Source organism: Drosophila mojavensis, unplaced genomic scaffold (assembly GCF_018153725.1).
Source record: "Drosophila mojavensis isolate 15081-1352.22 unplaced genomic scaffold, ASM1815372v1 contig_136, whole genome shotgun sequence".
Classification (NCBI taxonomy): Eukaryota; Metazoa; Arthropoda; class Insecta; order Diptera; family Drosophilidae; genus Drosophila; species Drosophila mojavensis.
This window is the reverse complement of record NW_025318667.1, coordinates 28,093,207-28,113,874: the sequence shown is the minus strand read 5'-3', so window position 1 is coordinate 28,113,874 and position 20,668 is coordinate 28,093,207. Positions and strand designations below refer to the sequence as shown.

The 20,668-nt window shown below is 44.5% G+C and overlaps 3 protein-coding genes and 1 long non-coding RNA gene across 14 annotated transcripts in view; 1 reads left to right on the top strand and 3 right to left on the bottom strand.

Moving 5' to 3' along the window:
- Window positions 1-2,149: 2,149 nt before the first annotated feature.
- On the bottom strand, window positions 2,150-3,604 carry LOC26527685. The gene is made up of 2 exons (XR_001449093.3): window positions 2,665-3,604; window positions 2,150-2,608 (listed from the first exon to the last, which is right to left on the bottom strand). It is a non-coding gene; the product is annotated as an uncharacterized LOC26527685 (long non-coding RNA).
- Window positions 3,605-6,878: 3,274 nt separating this feature from the next.
- Window positions 6,879-9,920, top strand: LOC26527713 (cell surface glycoprotein 1). Of its 3 annotated transcripts, XM_015161681.3 has the most exons (3): window positions 7,057-7,158; window positions 9,135-9,418; window positions 9,479-9,920. In XM_015161681.3, exons 1-3 carry the CDS (start codon window positions 7,133-7,135, stop codon window positions 9,790-9,792), a joined length of 624 nt encoding a protein of 207 aa, XP_015017167.1. In that variant the 5' UTR covers window positions 7,057-7,132; the 3' UTR covers window positions 9,793-9,920. The 3 variants fall into 3 exon arrangements, 2 of the variants coding, with proteins under 2 accessions (XP_015017167.1, XP_015017168.1); XR_006358072.1 differs by having other exon boundaries at window positions 6,879-7,184; window positions 9,135-9,920; XM_015161682.3 differs by having other exon boundaries at window positions 7,058-7,158; window positions 9,135-9,920.
- Window positions 9,921-12,924: 3,004 nt separating this feature from the next.
- Window positions 12,925-20,668, bottom strand: part of LOC6584873 (neurogenic protein mastermind) — a 33,950-nt gene continuing 26,206 nt past the window's right edge. For 5 of the 9 annotated variants that reach the window (XM_032732541.2, XM_032732545.2, XM_032732539.2 and 2 more), the window contains 2 exons: window positions 20,462-20,665; window positions 12,925-16,046 (listed from right to left, as the gene is read on the bottom strand). In XM_032732541.2, the coding sequence (XP_032588432.2) occupies window positions 14,693-16,046; window positions 20,462-20,665 (1,558 nt within the window). In that variant the 3' untranslated portion in view covers window positions 12,925-14,692. Of the gene's footprint in view, window positions 16,047-19,082; window positions 19,673-20,461; window positions 20,666-20,668 lie in introns of all 9 variants that reach the window. The other 4 variants (XM_032732542.2, XM_032732544.2, XR_004364526.2 and 1 more) reach the window with 2 other exon arrangements.
- Window positions 16,520-19,055, bottom strand: LOC26527156 (putative uncharacterized protein DDB_G0286901). The gene has a single exon (XM_032732546.2). It carries the CDS (start codon window positions 18,233-18,235, stop codon window positions 16,820-16,822), a length of 1,416 nt encoding a protein of 471 aa, XP_032588437.1. The 5' UTR covers window positions 18,236-19,055; the 3' UTR covers window positions 16,520-16,819.

Sequence of the window (20,668 nt, the reverse complement as noted above, 5' to 3'; positions counted from 1 at the left end):
AATTTTCCTTATGTATCATTAATCAAAGAAAGTAAATACTTCGGTGTTGTCCTTGTATGTCTGTTCTTATCGCGAATGTGCTCGATCGGTGTTGTAGTAATTTGTGCCTCATCATCGGGCTGAGTGCATCACAAATGTAGACAAGGCACATCTCTCTATGCATATACATAAACGACTTAATACAACACATATATCTATATATATATACATACATGCATATATACGCATACTTATACAAGCGATAAATGTTTACTCAATATGCATATACACACATACATACTTATGTACCACTGCATACATATGTATCATGCAGTACATTATGATTATGATTATTATTATATATATATATATACGATATATACATACATACATACTTACACGCATAGCAAATTATTTATAAAATAATTAACCAAGTTTTTATACGTTAAATAGAAGGCATAATAAAATTATGTAATTTTTGTAACAATGTGCATTTGAAGCGCTGAACATGCACACATATGTATTTACATCTAAATAGTAACACGTACATACAGACATACATATTTATATATATCTATATCTATATCTATATCTATACGCATACGCTATAACATAACATAATCAACGTCATCGTTTTGAAACTGGACAACACACACAGCTTAAACACACACACACACACACACATACACACATTTACATTTTCAGTGGATAAACAAAAAAAAAGAAAAACATTGTATGTATTAAAATAAAACTCAATAAACTTTTTTTTTTTGAATAAATCTATAAATATGATTATTATTTGCTTGTTTTCATACAGATGGGTCCTTTGAGGCTTGCCTCTGGCATATACGATAATATTTCAAAATCATTTAGTATGTACCTTTGGATATTGTGTGCGAGTGTACCTTCGTATACATATGATGGTGTTTTGGATTTACCGTTCTCCGAATGGGAGCTTGGCTAATTCTATAAATTTGTATTCCAGGTCAACCATGTAAAATGGTCTTTAAAATATTACAAATCTTTATCATTTTGTCGAGATAGCTTAAAGGAGGTTTCCATTCGATGAGAAGTCCCAATAATAGCTGAATCCAGTGCCTGAACGATGCTTGATTTTCTGAAGCACTACATCCCAGCTCTAAGATCTAAGACTGCGCTTGGGCTGCTCTGCAGTTTGGGCAATAGTGTGAGAATATATTTGTTAAAAAATGTATCTTAAAGTAGGATTATGTAGATTCCAAAGCACAAGTCTCTAGTACCTATAATATGTTTCACAAATTGAGGGCTAAAGAGGCGGGGTACCCACAATCTGTAAATTACAAAATCTTCGTATTCATCAAATGTATATACACAGTAAATCCTAAGTCTCGAGGTCTAATAATGTTCAAATTACGCTAAAAAAACAAAATCAATTTATCGATTATTTTCTATAAAAAGATATCGGATGAGTTATCGAAAAAATATAATAAACTTGTACTGCGTATGCTATACACGAGTATGTATGCAAAATTTCAGCACTCTAGCTGACATCTCGGCGTTCATACGAACGGACGGACGTACAGACGATTATTTAAAGAAATAAACTGAAAACTCGTATGGTTGAAAGAAATTGATGAAAAATTTGAATGCCTTCTTGATGTCAAAAGCCTTATTCATCACATCACATAAGTGATATTGATAAAAATTAACTTTACGAAGTAATTCTTGACTGCAGGATGTGGGTAACGAGCCGAAATTCGGGCGCTACGTCCTCCAGGTACGTCACTGTCTGTGAACGACGTGTTCACACAAGTACTGGCAAATAGACAGACAAACGGATGGGCTAAATAATCTCTGCTCAATGCCTTAATCAGGAATATACATATATATATATATATATATATATATATATATATATATATATATATATATATATATATATATATATATATATATATATATATATATTTTTTTTTTTTTTTTTTTTTTTTTTTGGGTTTGCCACGCCTTCTTCTTGTCTGTTGCATATTTACATTTGACAAAGCCATTATACGCTGATTTCCCATATTAATGGGGATCAATGTCTACCATATACATATGTATGGCTATGGCATGTTGTGTATTTTTAACAATTATATTATATTTATATTCAAAAGTTTTATGAGCTCATCAATAAAGTGCTGCAGCAGAATTCGATTGGCATATCAATAATTCGTCAAAGTTTTATTTATAAATTCACACTAGTGACATAAATTTGAGGATTCGGATTCGGATTCGGATTCGGATTCGGAGATTCGTGTTAAGAAACGTACAATAATATTTTGGATAAGCTCATGAACCTTGACAATTGCATTCCGATTAAGTGTGTACGTTGGCAACCGTTATTAATTTGATGATATCTGGGGCGACGATTCATCATAATTATTTTCGGGTTGGTTTTCTGTGCGATTTATCGGTGTATGAACGAATTGTAAGTGGGCTTCTATTTAGTTAAATAACGAAGATTGTTAACTATTCTCCAGCATTGTGTAGAATTTGGATAATGTCGCTTTTGAAGTGTTACTTATATCCATTTTCGATTTAGAATTTGTCCTGAATGAAGATTGTTGTTGTGTGAGATACACCCACAGGCCCTACGATCGCATAGTTTCTGTTAGGTTTAAGATAATTGCATTAAATTTTGACTGTAGATTTTCAAAAGCTTACCTATTGGGTATTTTAGGTTGATATGAGGTATGTTGGCTCCTTTTGCAGGTCTGTGTGTGCTGGCCCAATAGGCAACCAGTTAGGTTGATGTGCTAGTTGTCCTAGTGGTTACGCGAGGCTCAATCACATTGAGGTCGGTAAAGAGCGTGGTCAGCCCATCCATGTTTGATGGGGTCTGCTCCAACTTGGGTGCCATTGGGGTCGGCTTCGGCATATCCTTTACAGCAGTTGTCTGCGTGGATGTGCTATATGTCAATATGTTGAACTTGTGTAAGGCCGTTCCGGAGTCCACAACGGTATTAGTTGTCATCGTAGACACAGTGCGTGTTGCAGGATACATAGCTATTTTGTATTTCTCTTATTGCAAATATATATGAATATTTTTTTGTTTCACTTGTTTATTTATTTTTCAAAAAAAATTGAGCTCTTTCTCAAAAGCCTAAACTGTAACAACTGAATGAATAAATTCCTAACATTGAAGCTTATGAAACATTTGCAGCGCCTACTAAAGCGAACTAATTTTACGTTTCTCGAATTTTCTAGTCTGACCAAAAATCATCGAGTCAAACAAAGTAGGTTTGATGATACATTTTTCTGCTCAGATGACAGTCTAAAAGATTCCATGTCCTGGATCTCCCAAATAGACTATAAATAAAATAGGTTTTCTGTAAATATGAATATATGTAAATATATGGATTAAGCTTACTGGAGCTTAAGCCATCCGGTTAGTTAGTCTAGTATTTTACACAATTTGCTCATTGTTATAAAAACAGATTGCAATTAAATAAATAAAAAATAAATAAAATTTATTAATTATTATAAGTATTATAATACATTAAAGTATCATGCGTTAAACCATTGGATTTGAGTATGCAGAGACACCCACATAACTTGTATAATATAGCGTAGCGTTAGAACGCCGAACAAAAGCGATCAACAAAGCGACACAGCAAAAACAACACGGTCAGAGACAGAAAACAGCAAGCGACGTCGACTCCGGAGAGACTTTAAAAGTGACGCCTCCTGCTGTAGATCGCCGGTAAGCCGATGGGGTTTCTTTTGTTTATAGCGCGAGTGCCGAGTCGATTGTAGGTTATCAATGATAGAAAAAAAGAAATCCAATTTAATAAAGATTTACAGAATAATTAAATATATCGAATAAGACGTGACTTGTGATTAGTGGAGTGGGAAAGTGTTGCCAGGTCTCGAATTACGGTGCGCAGCAGATACCGCACGGTCCAGCTCCGAGTGTTATACACCAGAGCTGGATCTGGGCGGCCTTCCGCTTTACTGTCCTCGAGACTTGGCTCAACGTTTTCCACAGCACACTGCAGATGAAGCGCGATCCTGTTCCGAGTATTATACCCCAAAGCCGTGCTATTGGCTGGGCTACTGGTCTTAGTGCTCCCTGGTGTTTACAGATATCTATCTTGTGACAGCACACAGCGTTCCGACTCTGCGATCTATACACTAGAGCTGTTCTCTAGGCCTTTAGGTTACCATGCTTAACGTATGTCATTGTGATACGCGGCGGACGCCACAAGATCCCTCCTTTGAGCGCTTCCAGGTCGCCTTCTGCTACAGCCTGTGGTCAACGTTTCCTGCTGCCGGTGTTTACCGCCGCAGGAATCTTGCGCCACAAGCCCGGATAGCTCGGCCATAATCTACAGCCCACCAAACAATCTACTGATCGGTGGCGATTGCAACGCTTATCACCAATCTTGGGGCTCAGCGAGAAGTACTGCTAAGGGTAGAGATCTCTTCAACCTCACCCTGGCTACATCCAATCAACAGGACTGTTGACGTAAACCTATTCAAGCTGATCGTCAACAATAAGATTAATTAGAGTTACACTCGGAACAGAATATTGATGACTCTCTGCAACTTTTCAATCAGGATATTCACTGCGCTGCCAAGGATGCCGAAATAACACGCCCTAGCCATGCCCCTCGCCAAGCCGGATCCTTAGTACTCACTTCCGCGCTACGCTACCTACTGCATCAAAAGCGTCGCTTAAGGAAAATCTGCTATCGTACTGTATATCCGGTAGATTAATCCAACTGGAACAGAGCAAATGTTTGATAACATGCTGGAAAATATGTCAACAGCAATGGACGCCAAATTTAACCTCTGGAAAATCCCCAGAAATAGCAGACGACAAGCCATACGCCAAGCCCCCATTAAAAATGGACCGGATAGTTGGTGTTGATCAAGCAAGCGGAGGCTCTTGCCAATCACTTGGAGGCCCGCTTTCTGCCTTTTAATCTAGCATCGCAGAAAGACATACAATCTACCAAGCACGCCCTTTCGACCCCACTACAGCTCGATCCACCTGAGGAGCCGTACAACTTTGATGAGGTGGCATCCGCCATCAAGCATTTAAGTCCGCATGCTGAGAGCGCGGCCGGAAAACGCTCTCTCGTTATGGTATTCATTTTTAATGCCATAGCAAGCATTCAGTACTTTCAGCAGTGTGGAAGACTGCACTTGTCGTGATGATTCACAAGCCTGGCAAACCTAAGGAGGACCCCGGCTCCTACCGACCTATCAGTCTCCTACCTTCTTTATCGAAGGGCTGGGAATGTCGGCTGGTAGCAGTAGCAGAGTCAAGATTACGGTTCAACAGTTTAAGTTCCGCGCTGGGCACGGTACAACTGAACAACTGCATAGGGTGACAGGCCACATACTCAAGGCTTTCAACAACAAGAGGCACAGCAATTCTATCTTCCTGGACATCGATAGGGTACGGTAAATCAAAGAGCAGCTGTGCTCTCACTACTTTGCTCTGATCCGATCCTACTTGGAGGGCCGTTCTTTCAGAGTGAAAGTCAAAACGAGTTGGTCCTCCACGTAGTCGATTGCCGCTGGCGTATCAGAGGGCTTCTAGCACATTTCCTCTTTTGCATTTTTATCGGTGATGGTAACACATGTAATCACGGCAATCTGAAGGTACGGTGTGCAAGTTTGGGGAGTCGCCGCTAAAAGATCCAGGCAGTGTAAAACAAGGACATGGCTCGTCCGCAACTCTCAAGCTGATACAGTGGAAGACCAGATCGCCTTCCCCTCGAGTCGTTACAACGACCTCCTTAAGTTCCACCCCAACCGGCTCGGTTCTAGACCCACTAGCTCAGCAAATGGAACTCAAAAATAGACATAATTTCTGTAATTGACGAAATTACAGAGATATTAGGAAGTCGGCAAGAATGCAACTTTTTGCCTTTAAATGTCCGATCGATTCTAAATTCCTTAAAGGAGAAGAGTAAGGAAGAGGCTTGCCGTTTTTTTGAATCCAGGACCCCTCTTGTATATTGTGAATGTCTACTATATCTGAAGGAGTAGGGAAAGTCACTTAACGAGTACCGAATTTTTGAATGGCTGCATCTAGATAACGCGAACTTTTCATATGAAACAAAAGTAGCGAAGTGCGTAGAGTATATGCTAGAAAAGAATGTTGTCATAGACGATTCTGTATTGTTCGACCAAGCTGCGAACTTGAAGAAGTTTTAGTCAAGGCAATATGAGATTTTTTTAAGAAAAGCAGCGCAGATAAGCCATATTGTACAATTCAATTTTGTGGACATGAGCTGCTTAGACTTTTATAAAGAATTGATGGATAGGACAAATGTATGTAAGTGTTTTGTTTACATAGTTTAAGCTAAATGGATATACCCGTTGTTCTCATATAGTGTAGGGTTGCAGTAGGGCGATGCAGCAGCGGACTGACGCAACGGACGTGGACAGAAAATGCAACAGAAGAAGATTAACGGCGCTCAGCAAATGCACTACTAGCATTGCAGCAACAACAACAGTAACAAATGCAAGCAACCGACAGAAACCACGACAAAATGGACAGCGACAGAAAACGATGCCGAGAAAGCAAAGCGACGCTCCACGTGGTACAGTCTGCACTATTCAATTGGCATGCACACAAAATCAGCAAAGCAACAATAACAACAACGGCAAGCAATAAAACGAAACAACGCAGCATCGGACACAACAACGGACAGCGATAGAAGCGACGTGGAGAAATCTAACGGCGCCTCTCTCCCACACAGTAGCGCAGCGACGCCGAAAAGAAAGAGAGCGCAGAGCCGCATAGCGGCTCAGAGAACCAAAAGCGCAGCAGCGGAGAGCTAAGAGCACAGAAGAGCCAAAAGCTCTTACGCAGCAAATGCATACGGATCAGCGCAGCAGTGCAGAGCTAAGAGTGCAGAGCGACGAAAAGAGTAAAGAAAAGCTCTCGTCCAATAGGATGCAGCGAGAGCGCATAGCGACGCTGAGACTCTCGCGCAGCGCAAAGCATGCAAACGTATGCAGCGGCGCCGCGCTGAGCAGAATTAGAAGCTCATGCAGCGGAATAGAATCCCGAAGGCTCAGCGCTAAGCGCAGAAATTAAGCTCGATCACTTATCTTTGGACCCCAGCAGCGAGCAGTCATAATTGCGGAAAGAAAACGCCACGACGATAACATGACGCCACCCGCTGCAAATCGCCGGTAAGCCGACGGGATTTATATCCCATGTGCGTTCTTAATTTTTTGTTGTTGTTTTGTGTGCCCAGTAGGGGCGTGGCAAATCGGGAAAAACTGCATTTTCTACAGTATTAGAGCGAAACTTAACTACTAAATTGCTGATCGGATGTGAATGAGTATTCCGCAGTCGGTAACCCCCGACTGCAACGTTCTTACTTGTTTTGTTGCTGTTGTTGTGTGTGCCTATTTAGTGAGGGCGGGTGCCGAATTGAGGAGTATAGCCGGGGAGTATTAAAATAAGTAATGTGAAATAAATATTTAATCATTAAAAATCATGCAATAAGTGAATTGACTGTGATCGATTAAGTGAAGTGGACAAAAGCCGCCGGGTTCAGGATTCAGTGTGCGACGGCGATCACACGAAAGACTCTGAGCGTTATACGCCAGACCCTGGACTGGGAAGCCGCCAGCATCATGCTTTCTAGACTTGGTGTCAGGAGTCTCGCCACAGCCCAGTAGGAGTTGCGCGATCTGCCTCCGAGCGTTATACGCCAGAGCTGAGCCGTGGCAACGGCCGGTTTGGCTGTGTGTCGGACGGACGACTGTTAGTTTGCCCTACAAAGTGAAGTGGGAGACGTTTGTCGATTTGAGATTCAGTGTATAGTGGTCACCATACGAAAGGCTCCGAGTGTTATACACCAGAGGTGGGACTTGGTGGCCGCCGACTATACTATTCTCGAGATTGGGTCTCTTTTACGGCCCCGCGACTCAAACCCGAGTGCTATACACCTTAGTTGAGTCGTGGTGACAGCCCCGCTGTATGCCAGACAAGCCAGCATCAGCATTTTGAGAACTCGCCAAAGCACATAGCGTTATACGCCAGAGCCAGGTCGAGCGATAGTCGATTTGACGGTGCCATTATCCCGGCAACGCCCGCGCTTCACGCGTTACCCTCAACCCACCGCACTCTAAGTACTGGCAGCGCACGGCAGGCATCTCACGTCCCCCTCCCAGCACCGAGCGTTATACACCAGAGCTGGGTCGAGGCGGTGGTCAGCTCGACTGCGCTAGTGGTTAGCGACAACCCTGCGCTGCACGCGCCCCACGGTGACCTGCACCATACAGCGTCACCTCTGAGCGTTATACGCCAGAGCTGGGCCGCGCCGTTTTCAGGCCGCCCCACTGTAACTGCAGCTAGCTTCCAGCAAGAGATTTTGTGCCCCAAACACGGATAGCCCGGCCATCTCGGCCCGCTGTCCCTTCTCATTCCTTGGTCCCGACAATTTACTAAATTTTCTTGTAAATGACCCTGGGGAAGACAGAGTTGTATCCCGTCGAGCAGTCTCGACTGAAGCCTTCTTAATAGAGCTGGAATATCATCGATGTTTGCCACCATCGATGTTTTCGATATTTGCGCGAAATATTTAAAATTATTGTTTTCTGTCAAATTGTTTATATTCATTCAGGATACAGAGCTTAATAAAATAAATGATAAACATGTTATTAACAGCTTCTTACTTTTAATTTATTTATAAACTTCATTTATATTCAGCTTATAGTCTTCTTAATAACAAAACAGTACTTTCATTTCATTTAAAGCATTTAAGATACATAATTTACTTCTAAGTCTATTTGAGATCCAGTAGTTTCATGTTTTTATTAAGGAACAATAATTTATTACAACTACAACGACTGGGTACGCGACAAGGCGGACAGCCAACGTGGCTGATTTGAAGGAGGATCACGAGCCACCCGGAAATGAGGAGAACCAAGGCTCGGATGCAAGGGTAGTTTAAGGGGGGGTAATTCCACCATGTATTATGTTAACTCTAAGGCAGTCGCACTAGATATCAGGTTAAGCAAACGGCACTCGCACTAGGTATCAGGTTAAGCGAAAAGGCACTCACACTATCAGGTATCAGGTTAAACGCAAAGACATTCGCCCTAGGTAATATGTTAAGTAAACACTTCTAATCAGACGTTGGAACTCTACCCCCCAGTGCGAATCAACACCCACCGAGGGAAACCCCAACCCCTGCCAACGTCCCTGAAGCATCACCAAGGAAAGCCCCAACCCCTGCCGACATCCCTGAAGCCCCACCGAGGAAAATCCCGAGCCCTGCCGACATCCCTGAAGCCCCACCGAGGGAAACCCCAAGCCCTGCCGAAACCGCCCCTATCATCAACGACCCTGAAGATAACCGTTCCACTTCTTGCACCCCACCCCCGTTCGGAGGAGTCACATCTGCCCAGACCCTGTCGGACGACAGTGGGCAGGGCGGCGGTGAGGAAGCAACACCCGAGCGGAATTCCCCGAAATTCATACCACAAACCATCCTCACAGACTCGGGTAGCCATCAGGGAGAGGGCCACAACGTGCGACGACGACGCCACGAGAGAGCAGAGGACCCAGCCCCGCAAGTCCCTGGGACCCCGGAGTGCTGGGTTGCCACGCCAGAGGGATGGCTCACGGAGGAGACCAGGCTGCCCCGAGACCTCGTAGCTCACGTGGCGCTAGAAATGCAGCAGCCGGCACCGAAGCGCATACACTATGCGTGCACCTTTAACCATTGCCGCTACCGGGTCGGTCGGTCCCGAACCGGGCCGCCAGCGATACGTCGGCTGGACGGAGAACCGACAGCGGGTACCCCTCAATAAACTCCCCAATAATCCCCACGGTAACAAAGTGTGTGCACACTTACATTTTTTCCCAAGGATTTCTTATTATAGTAGCCCTAAGCACCCTTGTATAAAAATCATGAAATACAAAGCTTAAGCTAAATGGATATACACGTTGTTCTCATATAGTCTAGGGTAGCAATAGGGCGATGCAGCAGCGGACTGACGCAATTGACGAGGACAGAAAATGCAACAGATGAAGATTAACGGCGCTCAGCAAATGCACTACTAGCATTGCAGCAACAACAGTACCAAATGCAAGCAACGGACAGCAACCACGACCACACGGAGAGCAACAGAAACGACGCGGAGAAATCTAACGGCGCCTCTCTCCCACACAGTAGCGCAGCGACGCCGAAAAGAAAGAGAGCACAGAGCCGCATAGCGGCGCAGAGAACCAAAAGCGCAGCAGCGGAGAGCTAAGAGCACAGAAGAGCCAAAAGCTCTTACGCAGCAAATGTATACGGATCAGCGCAGCAGTGCAGAGCTAAGAGTGCAGAGCGACGAAAAGAGTAAACAAAAGCTCTCGTCTAATAGGATGCAGCGAGAGCGCATAGCGATGTCCGTCTTGCTGTCCGTCTGAACACAATCTATTTCGGCGCTATTGAAGCTAGAGACTTGAAATTTGGAACACATACTCGTGTATATCTCCGATTTATAAAGTGTTAAAGTTTTCCCGATCCGCCCACTAAGAGCGTGGCAAACTCGGATAATGCATTTCTGGTATAATCATGTTAGTTGAAGAGCTAGAAAGCTGAAATTTTGAATGTAGATCTGCATCGACCACCCAATATCACGAGCTATGGCGGATATATCTACGCCCATTGGGGGCGTGGCAAATCGGATAAAGCTGTATCTCCAAGAGTATTACAGCTAGAATGCTGATATTTTGCACGTAAGCTAAAAAGTATAATAGCTAGAAGCTTCAAATTTAGATAGTTAAGTTAGTAGTTAACCTCCTCAATCGATGACACAAAAATAATTTTTACGTCTCTTTAGGCGTGGCATATCGAAAAATACCCTGCACTTTTCACATTTTTTGAGGGTAACCATTCAAACTTTGCAGTTAAGGTCCGGTTATCTCGTTCTAAGAACTGACAAAAAATGAGGTGTCTACACCCAGTAGGGGCGTGGCAAATCGGGAAAAACTGCATTTTCTACAGTATTAGAGCGAAACTTAACTACTAAATTGCTGATCGGATGTGAATGAGTATTCCGCAGTCGGTAACCCCCGACTGCAACGTTCTTACTTGTTTTGTTGCTGTTGTTGTGTGTGCCTATTTAGTGAGGGCGGGTGCCGAATTGAGGAGTACAGCCGGGGAGTATTAAAATAAGTAATGTGAAATAAATATTTAATCATTAAAAATCATGCAATAAGTGAATTGACTGTGATCGATTAAGTGAAGTGGACAAAAGCCGCCGGGTTCAGGATTCAGTGTGCGACGGCGATCACACGAAAGACTCTGAGCGTTATACGCCAGACCCTGGACTGGGAAGCCGCCAGCATCATGCTTTCTAGACTTGGTGTCAGGAGTCTCGCCACAGCCCAGTAGGAGTTGCGCGATCTGCCTCCGAGCGTTATACGCCAGAGCTGAGCCGTGGCAACGGCCGGTTTGGCTGTGTGTCGGACGGACGACTGTTAGTTTGCCCTACAAAGTGAAGTGGGAGACGTTTGTCGATTTGAGATTCAGTGTATAGTGGTCACCATACGAAAGGCTCCGAGTGTTATACACCAGAGATGGGCCGCGCCGTTTTCAGGCCGCCCCACTGTAACTGCAGCTAGCTTCCAGCAAGAGATTTTGTGCCCCAAACACGGATAGCCCGGCCATCTCGGCCCGCTATCCCTTCTCATTCCTTGGTCTCGGGGAAGACTGAGAGTTGTACCCCGGCTAGTAGAAACTTCTTTACAATACTTATGGGGGTACCAACTCGCATATACCTATATCTTATCTTTTCTTACAGTTTACATTTACAAACTAAATATAAATCGATGAGGATATTATGAAATATTATATTATTTAATTAGCGTAAATAAATCCGAGTAGGCAGATAGGAAATAAAACACACATTGTTTGTATACTTTTCATTATCTTTATTATATATTAATTGCCTTGCTGTTAATGTTGCTATTAAATTTGTTATTGTATATTTTACAAAGTACACACAGTATACAAAAAATGAAATAATAATTATAAAATAAAACAACTTTTCTTTAAATTAAAAACAATAAAAAAAACGCATGTGTGATGTTTGCAACTATGCAATCTCGTCTGCTAACTCTCATTTCATTTCATTTCATTTGATTCGCGGCAGATACTCTTTGAGTTGCTCTGTCTGCCTAACTTAATGCGGCATAAAAAAAATAGTATATATACATCTATATATTTAGTTTATAAATATATGTATATATTGTTCAAACAACATGATTTGACATTAATTAAATTTGGTATAAAAATCTAAAACAATGTTACATTTTTGTTTCCGTTTGTTTTGTTTTGTTTTTGTTTTTCGTTTTCTTCTCAGTTTTCAGTTACAATTTCATATATGTATGTATTTAAATATACATGCAGACATATAGCCATATGCTATAGTTTTGTGTAGGTATATTCATAATTTCATCAATTTTTTTTATTATTTTAATTTGTTAGCAAAAAACACTTAGAATACATCGCCTTCGACTATTAATTCTTGTTACGCCTTGTTTCTGTGTTGCACACTCCTACGATTATATTGAGTTAAGTCTGAGGGTATGGGTCTCCTCCATGCCAGTCGCTCACGCCTTTCGCCTTTCGCCTTTCGCTTTCGCTGGCCTTCAATGATAATAAGTTTTGTGGGCCCTTGTGTGTATGAACACTCAATTAAATATAGCCTAGCTTTATTACAAGCATTAATTCTATTCATTTGTTGCATTTGTTATCTCTCGCAAACTGAAAGCAAATCGCTTCAATCGCTTCCCATTCAATTCAATTTCTCTAAACTGGGTCGGAGTCGGGTGTTTGTGAGTTGTGGGATTGGGATTGGGGTTGGAGTTGAGGGTTCGGGTGGCGTTGTTCGAGGTGTTCAGGACCAGCAAGAAGGATGACACGAAGCCCCATTGTGGTCGCAGTTTGATTGTTTTGAAGTCATCTTGATTGATTATTAACAAGCGGCAGAGCACAAAATAAACACTAATTGCACTTAAAAAAATAACAACAAAGTTTTAAATATACAGATACATAAGCATGGGCCAAAATTTGTTACAGCGCTCTCTCTCTCTCCTCCTCTCTCTTCCTCCCTTACTTTCTTTATATATGTAAATGCTTGCCTGTAACATTTTTGGCCTCAACATAATACATGGTATAGATTATTTCACACATATGTAAATATACACAGTTATGTACAAAATTCATACAATAATAAAAAGTGGACGACATTGGAGACAACACAAGTCAGCCGAAGGAATCTCTCTCTCTCTCTCGATTCGACTTGACCTGCTGGACTATTGAAAGCTGTTGGAGTTGTACGCGCTGATTAGCCGAATACACATATACGCACACACACACACAGACATACACACAGATGCACCATATATGTATATATATATTGCAAAAGTGCACACATATAATTATATAATGCAAAGCATATTCGATATATATAGATGTCTACCGCAGTGCAGTGGCCGCTGCTAAATTCAAAATTTGAGGTGAAAATTGATTTTATATAAAAAAGAAAAGGAAAAAAAAAAACAGAGTTCTAGGGAAATGAAAAATACTTAAGCTTTATGATTTACTAGCGACCACTATATATATGCACACTTGCACTCACACGCACACACACACATACACAAACAGATATATATAGTATATGTATAAAATAAGTTATCTTCGATACTCGTTTACAAATTTTGGCGTTTTTCATTAGGTGTAGTTTCAATAGGTGTAGTAGTACATAGTTATATATGTAGATTGCTACGTAAGCTCTTAGCCGAGCTCCACAGTTTATATCTGACCTGACTGCCTATATATGTATATATATATATATTCAATTTGATTGCGATGCAAATATCTATGTATACCTTTATCTATACGAATTCATATAAATATATGTATATGAAACTATATGTAGATAAACACTTTCGTGAACAATTTGATTAAAAACAAATCGCATTTGCTCTAATCCGAGCGAGTCGAGAGTCGTAACATAAATACTTTGGATCCTACCATAGTCTGGGTCTGGCCATAATCTTCCAAGGTGTGAACAAAATAAAGAAGAAATTCCTGTCTTATGCGTAAGTTAAAAACTGATAGTTACAAATAGTATTCTCTATTTACAGTTCTTTCGACATCCAACTTTGAAATGCTTATGTAAAATATTTAAAAAATTTAAATAAATTATTAAAATATATAAATCAATCAAAATAAGATTTTAACAATACGCTAGGAGTAAAAAATCCAAGCCAAACCGAACAGCTTTGCGATATCCCATTACGCATACATATACATCTATCTATCTATCTATATACATATATGTATATATACATATATATATGACTGTAGCTTCAGAAGAACGTGGAGAACTTGCGCTTGTTTGGCGTCTTGCTGATGTTGGGGGGGCTCTGGCTGATCCCGTTGCAGTGCTTGGCGACCAGCACAGGCACCGGCACCGGTACCGGCACCGGCACGGTCATGGGCATGGGCATGTGTACGGGCACCGAAGCGTATGCCGCCGGCTCTGCCCCGTGGTTAAGAATGGTGTGCTGCTGCTGCTGTTGTTGCAGTTGTTGTTCTTGTGGCTGCTGGGTGTAGTAGGCGGCCGTGGCCGTGGCCGTTGCCGCTGCCGTGACAACTGCACTGCGGGCTGTTGAGGCGGGTGGCATTACGACGACGGGCACAACCACGGGTTATACGGAGATCTCATAGTTCATATCATAGATGCTGGCACGGTCCGGTGTGCCAGTGGCATTCGATGCGGCCGCGGCAGCTGCGGCCGCCGCATTGCGTCCCACAGCAGCTGCAGCGGCGGCTGCGGCCGCATTCTGCTGCGCCAGGCTCGCCGGAATGCCGCTGGGCAGTCCGCCGTTGTTGCGCGCAATCGTAGCGGCCGCCGCCGCCTGCTGCTGCTCAAGTGTCTGCATCTCCATTGAATCGGTCATCTCCAGGGCGCGCACAAAACTCATCGGCCTCGTTGGCGTCTGCTTGCGCTTGATCTGAGGCGATGGCTGGGGCTGCAGCGCCCCGGCCGCACTGCTCACGTTGACGCCGGCCAGCGGGTTGGGCGGAAAGACTGCCACGCCGCCACGCAACTGGGGCTGATAGCCGCCGGACACAGGGCCGGCATTGCTGGTTGGCATGTTGGCGATGCTGCCGCTGCTGCCAGACTGGGCGCTCGCTCCGGCGCCACCGCCGCCGCCGCCGTAGCGCAGAATGTACGATTGTGCAGCGGACGTCTGTGGCAAGGTTGTGGGGCTCGTTGGATTGGAGCGATGATATGAGGCAGCAGCCGCCGCTGCAGCGTTCGCCAAGGCCGCCTGCTGTTGTTGTTGTTGCTGCTGTTGCTGCTGTTGCTCCTGCAGGCGCGAGTGGGTCATGATGAGCGGATGAGCGCCACCGCCGGCCGTTATGTACTGCGCATGCTGCATCATGCCGCCCGTATTGCTGCTGCTTGGCAGAGTGCCCGCACTGCTGCCAATGCTGACGCTGGCCGGTCCGCCGCCACCGCCGCCGAAGCCAGGGGAGGTGTCCTTCCACATGTAGACGCCGCGCTGCGGACTGCCAGCCAGCTCGCGTATGTTGTCCACCGTGTTGTTGGAGCGCGCATAGGAGAGCTCACCGCCAGCGCCCTGCCGCACCAGCTCGCCCTCAGACAGGAAGCGACGCTGCGGACTGCCGCCATAAGCAGCCTGCGCCAGCGACTGCTGCTGCTGCAGCACTAGAGACAAAAGAGGATTAGCTACAGCTTCATGGTTGCTGCATCGAATGGGAGCACACTCACCTTGTTGCTGCTGCTGTTGCTGATGCTGCAGCATGACCCGCTGCTGTTGCAGCAGCAGCTGCTGCTGGTGCTGAATCGTCGGCGCCTGCGGATGCTGCGGCGGTAGCCCGCTGGTGTACTCATAGTAGGCAGCTGCCGCTGCGGCCGCCTGCTGTTGTTGTTGCTGCTGCTGCTGCTGCTGTTGCTGCTGTTGCTGGGCCGCCTGCGCGTTCAGCCCGATGAAGTCGGGGCGTCGAGGCTGCGTGGGTGTGCCCGGATTGGATCTGCGAAGGAGGACCAGTCGAGAGAGTGTGTGAGCGACAGAGAGAATGCTGACATGCATGCTTAGCCAGTTAGAGAGCGAGTTATGTTAACGGATAACACTGTGGCTGCGATCGTTAAGAGCGCGCCATGTTAATGTTAGGACTTGACAGCAGATTAACAGAATGTGTGTTTCTTTCTGTGTGAGAGTAGTCATGAGTTGTGATTGGGTATATGCATGTGTATCTGTGTGTGGGCGTGTGGGCATGTGGGTGTGTTGGCGCTGTGGTTAGGCTACGAACTGGGACCACAATACCGTTAGGATAATCAAACATTGAGGGTTAGTGACGAGTTACACAACATGTTGCAGAGAGCGCGACTGAGCACAAGAGGTTGTTAGACTGAGGAGGCCGTTGCGGGGCCACAAAGAGAGAGGCCCATCGATAGGCGGCAATCGGTTATCTGTTATCGGTTATCGGTATTATGCAAAGACCAGTTTAGAAATGAAACCTTTCGTATTTATTAAGTACAATTCGACACCATTCTGCCCCACTGCATTTCATGTAAATGTACATATATATATATATATATATATATATACATATATTATATACATATACAGATATGTATATATATGGGTATGTGTGTGTTATTTCAGTTAGCCAGCTGAGACTGAGTGTGTGCGCTTGTGTGTGGGTGACCACCGATTATTTTTGTTTGGGAGAGTTGCAATTGAGGCTCACGGGTCGCACATCATCACGTTGAGCAACAGCTAGGGAGCTAGATAGCTAGAGAGCTAGGGCCAGTGGTTGCGGGCGATGCGCTGCACTAAATCGATAACGGTGCGCGGAACGTCGGCGCGCACCAGCTTGATCAGCAAATGGAGCACGTTGACGACACAGTAGAGAATGCTGCAGCCAAGTATAATTGGGGCCAGAAGCAATTTGGTCTGCATTGAGTAGCGTGTGGTGTCCTCGAAGTCGAAAAACTCCCAGAGATTCGCCTGACCAAGGAAATGATTGCGCAACTTCACCACCTGCCCCTTCAGCCAGGTGAAGTACCAGCACAGGAAAAACAACAGATTCGATGTCAGATAGCCCAGCAGGAAGCCAGCCAGTGTAATGTAGTCCATCTTGGAGTCGTTGGCCACGGCCGAGCTGCAACCGCCACCCGCTCGCATCTGCCCGTAGCGAAAACCACTCAACTTCAGCGAGCGACTGTATGGCCTCGTCGGGTATACGGCCGGTTCCCTCGGACCCAGATCACTGTTGGGTTCCTCTTGGATGTTGCTCTTCCTCTCAATATTATTGCTGTAGGAGTGGCCCGTCAGCCTGTTGTTGTAGTTCCTGCTCAGGTTGCTGTTGGCGTTGATGCTGTGGGTATAGCTGGCCTTGTTGGTGGCTGTGTTGCTGTTGTTGTTGTTGATGTTGATGTTGCTGTTGCTATTGTTGATGTTGCTGTTGTTGTTGATGTTGTTGTTGTTGAAGTTGTTGTTGACGCTGTATTCGTCACTTGCCGCCTGCTTGCCGTACTTGGCCAACACCTTCTGAAACCGCTCGGCGGTGTTGCTGCCGGAGCTGTTGCAGTTGTTCTTGATATTGTTATTGCTGTTGCTGTTTCTCATGTTGTTGCTGATGTTCTTGTTGATGTTGTTGTTGATGTGGTTGAGTTTGTTGATGTTGTTGTTGCTGGCACTTTTGATGGCGCTGCTGTTGCTATAGTTGCAGCTGTAGCCATTGCTATAGGCATCCTCGCCGCCGGCCCGTTGATTGCCACTGTCGTTGTCAGCCGACCACACCGCTCGCTGCTCCGGCTGATGCAGCACTCGCGTCGCAGCCACCCGGGGGCTACTCGGCTCGACGCCAGCAGAAGAGACTTCGCTCTGGCAGCTGCGCTGCCTGTAGAGGCGGCTGGCCGTTGGCAGCTGCGACGCTTTGTAGGAATGATTGGACGAGGAATCTCGGCGTTCCTCTGGCGTTGATAAGCGTCCATCGCCAGCATCGCCGTCCAGGCCGCCACGCGACTTCTGCAGCGAGAGCGGATTCGTCTCGAAGCTCATCCCATTGAATTGGAATTGGCGGCGGTTGCGCAGCTGCGGCGGCGTTGCGGCTGTGAGTGGCAGTGTCTTGTCCAATAGACCCAGCGACCTGATGCGGCTCGAGTTCTGCTGCGGCTGCTGTGGCTGCTGTGGCTGCTGTTTGTTCCTATTCATAATGCTTGTTGACCTTTTTAGAATTATTATTAAAACCGATTGCACCGCAATTTGGCGAAATTCAACTTGTTTGCCGAAAAATAAAATTAAAAATTTTTAATAGGAATACAACAAAACAAGGATACGAGAATTTGTTTGCTTGGCTCAATTTACTATACTAGCCTGACAGATTTTGCGAGCTGACATTCGTGTCTATGTGTCTAATTTGTATGAATGAATTGTTATTATAATACCCAGACCCAGAGCCAGACAGTGATTGTGACTGTGAGAGAGAATGGGCAAAGCCTGCTGAGTGTGCGTCTTTGGTTTGGTTTGATTCGAATGAGGTGAGTCTCGGCAAATAACAAAACAAGATACGAACTATCTTCGGACTGCCGAAGCTCTGAAATACCCCTGCAGGCATACAACCGATTTCTATACACTCCATCAAGATCACATTGGCCGGATGCCTGTCTGCCTGTCCCGTTCTCCAATGATTGAAATGCCAAACTAATTGTAAAAGTATTCACGCTTAAGAGGAAGCCTAACAGAAGGCTGAAGAGGTTTATTTACTAAGTGCGGACAGCAAAAAGAACCTTTTTCTTATAAATTTGTTGGACCTATACAATGTAGAACTTTATATTACTGTAATTGGTTTCTTCTTCCCTCATATCATATAGTTTAAAGAACGTAAGCGACTATAGACCCAGACAGACATACACGACTACTATTTAAAGAACGCAAATCAATAGATTTGCAAGCCTATATATAGAGAGGCCACTTGGTGGCTTGCATAGCAACCACTGCAAGGGTATATCATTAAAGAAAAAAGACAGTGAAACGGCACCAAAATCAAGAATTCACTCACCTTCAATCAAATGAAAGCTAAGGTAGTAGTAGTACATTGAGTGGGTGCGCTTGGTGTTGACGCTAGTTGTTGTGGTACATTTTCTAGGAAAGTGTCAGAGTGTGTGTGTGTAGGAGTGTAGGTGTAGGTGTGTGTGTGGACGGAAACGTTAAGAAGACAACTGTCGCCTGTTGTGTGCCGTCGCCTGACGTCTATCCATATATAGGTACGTAGACAGTTATGTAGGAAACGTTTGGACACAAAAGAACTTGACTGGGGAGCTGTATCTGGTATTTGTTTGGTTCAGGATATGGCTCGGGTTCGGGCTCAATTCTGCAGTGCGCCTCTTTCTGCTTGACATAGTGTAATCTGCATTATTTTAAACACTCTACTAAACGTAGGATCTTAACTATATCCATATTTATATAAATAGATATATAATTAATCGTAATCGTAATCGTAATTTTAATTTGATATCGTCTCACTTTTCACATTAATTCTAGTTTTCTTGTTGTTGGTTTTTTGGTTTTCTAAGTGTTTTTTGTTTCTTTTAGTTTTTTCTGGTAAGCTAAGCCTAGGAATTAGTACTGTTCTCAGAATTTGAGTATTGACTACATCGAGAAAAATAAAATAAACAAAGAAAACGGAAAAAAGAAAAGTTGTAAAATAATTAGTCGAAAAGTGTGTAAATCAAGTCATGGGGAAAAGCTTTGTGCTAAATATATACACGATATGCTGATGAGAAATAGGGAAACAGAGCGCGAAGGACGAAGCCAAATAGAGGGAGAGATGTGTACGACTAAAGCGTGTGAGTGGTGGCACGAAATAGACGGAGATGGATGGATAGATACAGAGAAAAACGGAGAGAGAGAGAGAGCGAGACAAATAGATAGATACATAGATACAAAGAGGATAGCTGACACAGCCGGAGTGCATTGACCTTTGAAGCCAACTCGCTCGCTGTCGTGCAATGAGTACAGAGTGTACAGTGTACAGTGAGCACTGCGATTATGGTACAGGCCTAGATTCAAGTGCTCTTCAAGCGAACTCACAACAGCAGCCAATACAATGCCAACGATAAACAACTGAGGATCGCATTTCCTAGCGCGATTATCTTAGGACTCCCGCACATACACACACGCGTGGTCGATCTGTGTATGTGGGTGTGTGTGTGTGTGTGCAGTTCTTTATAAGCGAGCTGATCATGGCAATAACAATTACAGCAGCAACAGCATATTGAAGCACAACTTCACAATCAATCAATGCAATAAGCAGCTCAACACATGGACATTTCGATATATACATATAAATTATTATATATATATACGTATGGCTAGCTGGAGAATCGATTTGTGGCGACTGCACCACTGCAGCGATGGGTCGACTCGGACACCACTCACCTTCTCACTGGACTGGCGCTGACGAGTGGGGTGGCCACGCCCAGTGGCTTAATTCGTTGTTGCATGGTAGGCGTGGCCGTGGTGGTGCCACCGCGCTGGCTTTGTGCTACTGATATGCCCTGCTGCCCGTTGACGACGTAGCCACCGCCCGGCTGGTCCGGCGACAGTGGATCGCTCGTGTAGCCGCGCTGCGGATCCAGGCCCCTA

What these genes read in the sequence shown, in the direction of transcription:
- LOC26527713 (XM_015161682.3), top strand. Translation starts at nt 7,133, where the DNA reads ATGACGCCACCCGCTGCAAATCGCCG. An exon ending in CCACCCGCTGCAAATCGCCG is followed by an intron (nt 7,159 to 9,134) that starts GTAAGCCGACGG and finishes TCTACCCCCCAG; the next exon opens with TGCGAATCAACACCCACCGA.
- LOC26527156 (XM_032732546.2), bottom strand. Translation starts at nt 18,235, where the DNA reads ATGAATAGGAACAAACAGCAGCCACAGCAGCCACAGCAGCCGCAGCAG.